At 48.2% G+C, this 8182-nt stretch overlaps 1 protein-coding gene across 1 annotated transcript in view; it reads right to left on the reverse strand.

Moving 5' to 3' along the window:
- The window catches only part of Hfm1 (helicase for meiosis 1), an 89209-nt gene extending 84403 nt beyond the window's left edge, over positions 1 to 4806 (reverse strand). Inside the window, exons 1-3 of the mRNA XM_021231398.2 lie at positions 4745 to 4806; positions 2110 to 2201; positions 1371 to 1483 (exon numbers count right to left, since the gene is read on the reverse strand). Of these exons, the coding sequence (XP_021087057.1) occupies positions 1371 to 1483; positions 2110 to 2174 (178 nt within the window). The 5' untranslated portion in view covers positions 2175 to 2201; positions 4745 to 4806. The remainder of the gene's footprint in view (positions 1 to 1370; positions 1484 to 2109; positions 2202 to 4744) is intronic.
- Positions 4807 to 8182: the final 3376 nt, after the last annotated feature.

Genomic DNA, 8182 nt, shown 5'->3' on the forward strand with positions numbered 1-8182 from the left:
GCATGATGGAAGGAGAGAACAGACTCCTACAAATTGTCCTCTGAGCTCACAATACTGTGATTGCAGCCCCCATACACACAGATACTTAACAAACATTAACAAAATTAAGCCGGTTGTGGTGGCACACGCTGGTAGGATTTGCTGAAGGAGGCAGAGGCAGGAGGATCACGAGTTCAAGGCCAGCCTGGGCTACACATTTTTTTTCTCCTCGCCCGTGGGCTGCTCCTCTTTTCCATCTCTCCAGCCTGTGCTCGGCTCCTTTGCTTCGGCCTCTTATGCTCCAGCCTCATCTTCAGCCCCGCTGCCCACTTGGCACAACCCCACGTTGCCCATGCCCCTGTCCCTGCCCAGCAACACCCGCCCGCCCGCACAACACCAAAGTGAGCTCGCTCGCTAGGCTCACCAACACGGCCTCTCCGCAAAAAAAAAAAAAAGAGCTGGGCGTTGGTGGCGCAAGCCTTTAATCCCAGCACTCGGGAGGCAGAGGCAGGTGGATCTCTGTGAGTTCGAGGCCAGCCTGGTCTACAGAGCGAGTTCCAGGACAGCCTCCAAAGCCACAGAGAAACCCTGTCTCAAAAAAAAATAATAAAACTTTTCTAAATAACTCACTAGATAACTACAAAACTTAAAAGACTCAGTACAATTATAATAAGACAATCTGTACTACTATTGTCATGGAATAAACATGAATATTTCTGGAGGCAGAGGCAGACTGACCTCTGTGAGTTAAGAGACCAGCCTCATCTACATAGTGAGTTTCAGGCTAGCAAAGGCTACACAATGAGGCCCTGCATAAAAATATGCAAATTCATATGCAAATGTGTATAAATTATGAATTGTAATAAAACATTAAAGTTCTGAGTATTATCATAAAAAGCATACTTGATTGGGGGAGAAACTTTTGTAGCATTGGGGATGACTGCGGCCCTCCTGAATGCTGTACATACTCTGCTCCATCATTAGCTTGACAGTGTTTAAAGTCATCTCAAACTATAGATAATCTTCTGCATCTTGTTTTCACTAAGAACACTTAGATATCTGGCTCTCAGAAAACTTTACTGTTTGTAAAGAACAATGCAAAACAGAATCGCAGTAGCAAAAGTTTTAGTAATAAGAGGAAAAACCTATTCAGAGAGCAGCAGCGCAAACAAGCCTGTAGAAGTGTATTATGCACTATGTGTTCATGCACTAATGTTTATGTACTGTGTTTATTATGCACTCTGTGAATGTGTTTGTAGAGAAGGTGAATGTTCTAGAACTTGATATTTGATGATTACACACAAAAGGAATTAATAGTTTAATACATTAGTAATTTTTTATACAGACATAAACTGCATGAGTTTGGCTTCATAAAAAACATGACAATTTACCTAATAGTTTATAACTTTCAATTTCTTCCTCTAACTCTTGAGTATCTGGGATTTCTGAAATGAGTGGAGCTGGAGGGAGAAACCAATCCAGAGATTTTTCCTTAACTGGAAGGCTACGCAGAAAACAAGATGTGGGTATATGTTAATAAGGACAGGCTATCAAAAACCATTTGTTCATCAAACATTGCTCAAATACAAACTCCCAGACAAACATTCCATAAATAAACTTTCTGTCATGGGTTTGCTCTATCCCTATATGGCAATGCTCTGGACATCTTTTCTCTGTGTGTCACAGGACTAATTCACATCGCGGTATGAGGAACACCAGCTAAATCATAGCTTGATAGCCGGGCGTTGGTGGCGCACGCCTTTACTCCCATCAGGAGGCAGAGGCAGGCTCATCTCTGTGAACTCGAGGCCAGCCTGGTGTGCAGAGTGAGTTCCAGGACAGCCTCCAAAGCCACAGAGAAATCCTGCCTCGCAAAACCCTAAATAAATAAGCAAATGACAGCTGTAATTCCACTTCATTTTCTCCTCACTCAAACTTTAGCATTTGAGCTACTTCATAGAACAAATTACTTGTGGCATACCTCACCTATAATCATGGGTTATCATCATATACAAGTCACCATTACTATATTCTACATTACTCCCATAACTATTAAACATTAAAAGCCCCTGAAATTATAAAACTGAAAATAATACATTAGATAACCCTCCCCCCCCCCCGCACACTTACTCTTCATCTGGACTACTGAAAAACAAACTATCCATGGAAAAAAAGCAATCGTTTGACCTCAGCATTGTTGAAAACCAGACTTTGTCTCAAATCTACAAGATAGAAAAAGCGGTTTATATCCGTTTACAGGGATCTTTTCTAAAATATAATCCCTCAGTGTCACCATGGTTAAAAGCACACACCGCTCCTTTTTCACTCCAGTTATCACACCCCCCACACACCGCACATCCCAAACTCTATCTCATCGTTCTGAACTCTGAAACACAACGACGTGTTCTAGGGGTCAAAGCATGAGACTGGATATCCAGCACAAGTCATAAAACATAAACCACACTTCCGCGCCTCGTGTGGTAGCCAGTGCGCTGCAAATTTGTCCTCAGGGCAGAAATTTTAAAAATGTTTACAGCACGTGAATACGATCTCAGGGCAAAAGTCCATTGCTGTGGAATATTCCTTTTTACAAATGCGTGGCTACGTCACTGCGGTGGCTATGTCACTGCTGTGACAGACAAGCTGACGGGCCAATGGCTGAGCAGGACACAGTTAAGGCGGGAAAACCAAACTGACACTGGTGGGCTGAGGGAGGGCGGGGCCAGAGGAGCGGACCGAGGTGCGGCGCTGATGAAGGGAGCGACTGCAGAGGGGACGCAGGGGCCCCGCCCGGCCCCGCCCACTCAGCGCTGACCCCCTCCCCTCACCCCTCACCCCTGACCCCCTCACCCTTTGCCCCTTGTTCCTCACCCCTCGCCCCTCACCACTCACCCCTGTCCTCACCACCCACTCCTGCCCCGTTCCCCTCCCGCCCCCCCCCCAGCCCTGCCCTCCTCAGGCCTCTCACTCTTCTGACAGGAACGCGAAGGCGTCGAGCGCGCGGCCCCGCCTGCCCAGCAGATGGCGCCAGGGACCAGCTGCCTATGCGCCCCACTCGGCCCCGCCCACGAGACCCCAGTCAGCCCCGCCCACGCGCCTCCTCAGTCCGGCTCACGCGACCTGCCCCCAAGCCCCGCCCACACGCCTCTCAGTCCCTCCCACGCGACCTCCCTCCCAGCCCCGCCCACGCGGCCTCACTCAGCCCCGCCCACGCGACCGCCGTCAGCCCCGCCCACGCGCCCCTCAGTCCTGCCCACACGCCTCTCAACCCCGCCCACGCGACCTCCCCCCAGCCCCGTCCACGCGCCCCTCAGCCCCGCCCACGCGGCCTCCCTCAGCCCTGCCCACGCGCCCCTCAGTCTTGCCCACACGCCTCTCAGCCCCGCCCATGCGACCTCCCCTAGCCCCCGCCCACGCGGCCTCCCTCAGCCCCGCCCACGCGCCCCCTCAGCCGCGCACTCCGGGTCCGCGCGTCCGGCCGCAGCGCCGCCCCGTCTCCTGGAAGGACGGCCGAGCCTGCTCAAACCCCGGGGAGCGGATTGACAGCCCACCCCCAGCGCAACCGTTTCCTCACAGGCGACCTTCCAGTGCCGAGTCCTCGCAGACCAATAACCCAGACCAGCCCCGGGGCCGGGACACGCCCCCGCCCGGGACACGCCCCCCGCCCGGGACACGCCCATTCGCCCACCGGCCCGGCCCCTCTTACCCTGGGCCCCCTGTTACCACCAAGGAAGAATGTCTACTGTCTTACTTAAAATGGCAACCATTAGGTCACCGTTACCATGACAGATTTATTTCAGAAATAAGTATTTTTAAAAGTCACCAGGCAGTGGTAGCACACGCCTTTGATCCCAGCACTCGGGAGGCAGAGGCAAGAGGATCTCTGTGAGTTTGAGGCCCGACTGGTCTACAGAGCGAGTTCTGGGCAGCCAGGGCTACACAGAGAAACCATGATTAAACAAAAAATTTAAAAGTCACAATGAATTCAAATTGATTGAAGATGAATGGCAAAGTCAAGGATGGTGTGTTCTTAAGCTGCAAACCCAAATTACAAATGTAAATTACATTTTTAAATGTCTTTAGCAAAGTTGTCTTGTGGGGACTGGCAGGGACATTTTCATAAGAAAATTTGTAGCTAGTAAAATAGCAGCAATTCAATGATATCTTTTCTCCCAGAGAAAACTTTAAACTCCTCCACCTTTGTCATCCTTAATAACACTAATTCCTAACTTATAAATGCTCTTGCAAATATTCAATACATAACAAATGCTCAATAATATAAATTTATTTCAAATCTCATGGATTATAAAAATCAGTCCTTGTAACTTGAGAAGCCTATTTAATATATTTAATAACATAAACTGATAAATGGACTATTTCTTAACCTTTATTTATTTTGTTGTTGGGTTTTTAGGGATTTTGAAGGGGGTCGAGGCAGGGTTTCTCTGTGTAGACCAGGCTGATGTGGAACTCAGAGATCCGCCTGCCTCTGCCTCCCGAGTGCTGGGATTAAAGGCGTGCACCACCACTGCCCGGCTCGGCTCTGTTCTTTTGTTTTTTAACATTAAAGTAATACGTATTTGTTCATGGAGTGCCCTCAGGCTAGAAAACGACTCCCCTGGAGCTAGAGTTGCAGGCAATTGTGAAGAGCACTGGACAATTTAGGATTCCAACAAGTTAGGGGCACAGTCCCATAGTAACAGCTGGTTTCTTTTGACTCTGGCAGGGGAAAGACCTTATCCCCACGGTTACCTGCTTTACCTACCTCAGATCAGTGGCCTGGGAGACACCAGTGTCACGAAAAGGACACGAGAGACCCCCCCTCAACAAGTTACAAGCGTTTTTCTCATTTAATAAATAGTGAGAAAAATCTTGGAATTCTTGTAAATGGCGTATGTACACCTGAGTGGTTAGGGGAGGGAAGAAGAGGGGGCTGAACCAAATGGGCAGAGGATGGGTTTACACCCACGCAGAAGGACTGACATAGTGGGAATAAAAGCGGCCAGCAACGCACCCCAAAAGACGAAGGAAGACATCCAGGAAACAAACCGTCCCATGTGAAATAAGCCCACAGAAGCCCGGGGAAAGCAAGATAAGAGACTGGCGAGTGAGAAAGCGCGATAATTTAATGTCCATTAAGGGGAAAATCTGGACACCCGTGGGGCCAACGCTCTCAAATTATAAAGTACGATCAGTAATTTATTCATCCATTTCCTGTTCTTTTAAAATTAATTATACATTTGAAATATGCCATCTTAGAAAAAAATTACAACAGTAACTGAAGAGAAGCTTCATTTCACCATATGGGGAAAAAACCTGTGTTCACACTTCCTGTTCTACTCACACACGCTGTGAGTAACGAAAGCAGCTGGTGGGAGCCTTCCAGTATCACGTTGTGGATGGCAAGCCCCTGATGGTGCTTGCTTTTAATGCCTGCGCTCAGGTGGCAAAGGCAGGCTCGTCTCCAGAGCGGGCTCGGGCCAGCCAGCACTACACAGCAAGACCCTGTCTCAAACACAGATGGAGCTGCAGAGATGACTCAGAGGTTGAGAGCACTGACTGCTCCTCCAGAGGACCTGAGTTCAGTTCCCAGCACCCACACGGTGACTCACAACTGTCTGTGACTCCAGTTCCAAGGGACCTGGCACCCTCACACAGACATGCACACAGGCAAAAAAAAATCCAATAAACATAAAGATACATCTTTAAAACAAGAAAAATAAACTTAAAAAGTGACTTTGCTTCTTGTAAGCTAAAAAACTGAATTCAAACATTTTATCCAGAGGTTATGTAAGAAAATGCCCTCGTTATAAATTATTTGGTAATCGAAGCCAGGCAGTGGTGGCTCATGACTTTAATCCCAGCACTCAGGAAGCAGAGGCAGATGGATCCCATTTCGAGGCCAGCCTGGTCTACAGAGCAAGTTCCAGGACAGCCAAGGCTACAAAGAGAACCCTATCTCAAAAAACAAAACAGGTTTAAAAACTTTGAAACAAATTTCCATTGTATTTGCAACATCTACTGTTTATTTAAATAAAGTACACCAAGTACATTTTTCTTTTGACGTTACTCCTAAGTGGCAGCTTGGCTCACATAAAACATGTATGTGGTACAGCAGCCTCTAAACAGCTCTGAAATGTGTTAATATTTTATTTTCCACAACCACCCGCCCCAGTCACCATGTGCTTTGAGTTTTCCAATCCACGGAGATTGCTGTGCACACCTCAGTATAAAGCACTTTGGTCTTGGCTTTCTGGCCTCTTCCGCCGGGCTAAGAGCAGGGTGCCGCTGGGAAGTCGGGCTGCAAGAGGTAGAAGTTGTGATGCAAATGGAAAGTGCAAACCTCTGCAGATCGGACACAAGGCCAAACAACCCCTCTCAAGCCACAAAACCAGCTTTTAGGCCTCACTTATAAACAGCTTATCTCTGGTGGGTTCCTAAAAGAGAAGATTTCTCAGAACTTTCTTACATATTTCCATTTGTGGATTCTAAAACCAAGTAAAAACTTCAGCGAAATAAATCTTAAACTCCTGCGTTACACTGCTAATTCTGCAATTAGTTTCTTTAAGATTTAAAAACCGGGACCTGGAGAGATGGCTCAGTGGTTAAGGGAATCAGGTTTGATTCCCAGCACCCGTGGGGTAGCTCACAACTGTGTGTTACACCAGTTCAGAGACTCCCATGCCCTTTTCTGGCTGAAACCAGGCATGCACACGGTGCACGGGCATACCTGTAGACACAAAGCCGGCACACATAAAATACTCAAATAAAATTATTATAAAGACTAAAGAGAGTAGTCATGGGCTGAGCCAGAAAACTCACATTGTTGATGTGGCCCGGCTCTTGTTTGGATACTCCTCTTGAGCAAGGCTTTGCAGCTAATTCCTCGAGTGATGCCTGCAGCTTTGGGTGGGACCCTCGACAAACTACCACGGGAAAACAGGAAAGCTAGGCAGCCCACGGCTTAAAGGATTTCTAAAACCCAGGCTGGGAGGACGGACTGCACCGTGTGTAATACAGAGAGGAAAAGACTCAGGACGTAGCTGGCTTCGTTCAAATGTTCGAGGAACTCTGGTAGCAGCGGGACCATTCTCCCCTGGCCGTGTTTCCTTCCATTGGCACGGTTTCCCAAAGCAGACCCAGAATCAAAACCACCGCCGGGAGAGAAGTAGATTGCTCGCAGCCTTTCTCTCTCTCTTTTTTTTTTTATCGTAAATTTATGGATAAAAATCCATGCATCTCAAACTGTATCCACTTAAAAAACCACAACTCAATGAGTTGTAACAGCTGTGCAGATCCAAGAAGTCACCACCTTAACAGAAAACAGCACAGAGCATTTCCAGGACCCCTGAGACCCTCCTTCCCTTCAGCCAATTGCCCTGTCTGCCCCGTCCCGCCCCCATCTGCCTGGCAACCATAAGGAACATTCTCCATCAGTGGAGTCCGTGCCTCGGCTCTGGTTTCTCTGCGCACTCATCGCCAGTTTCACCCTGTAGTCTGTTTACCGGCGGGCACCTTTGGATGACAGCCGTTGCCCGTTGTCCCATGTACCAGTGTTGACCAGAGCAGCGGTTGCATGGATAACGCTACAGTGCGTTTGCCCATTCACCGACGGATGCATTTCCAAGTTGACCTTATTATGAATAAAGCTGCAAAGGACTTTTTTAAAATTTTTTTTGCTATGTTGTTATTTGTTTCGCGCATGTGCGGGTGGGGAGGGATGAACACATGTGCCCCTGCATGTGTGTGGAGCTCAGAGAGGGGCTTGCAGGAGTCTGCACCCACCATGCGGCTCTGAGGAATTAAACTCGCTAAGTCAGGCTTGATGGCAGGTGTCTTTACCCAGTAGTCGTCCCTACAGCCCCTCTGTAAAAATATTTAGATGGTTATATGCTTTCATTTTCTTGTTTGGGTAGTGGAGAAGAATGAACGTTTGTCCTGCAGTGCACTCTACACTTTTTCAGAGAAAGCTCTACATTGTTTTCCAAAGCGGCCATATCATTTTATATCCCTGCCTCAAGTGTAAAATGTTCCAGTGAATTTTCAGCCGCGTGGCCCCCAACGGGCTCATGGGTTTGCAAACGTCGTCCCTGGTGGTTGGTGAACTGTTTGAGGAGGATTAGGAGGTGTGGCTCCGTTGGACCAGGTATTGGGGGGGGGCGCTTTGAGAGCTCTCGCCAGGCCCAGGATCAGAATCTGGTGG

This window comes from Mesocricetus auratus, unplaced genomic scaffold (genome assembly GCF_017639785.1).
Source record: "Mesocricetus auratus isolate SY011 unplaced genomic scaffold, BCM_Maur_2.0 Super-Scaffold_100031, whole genome shotgun sequence".
Classification (NCBI taxonomy): Eukaryota; Metazoa; Chordata; class Mammalia; order Rodentia; family Cricetidae; genus Mesocricetus; species Mesocricetus auratus.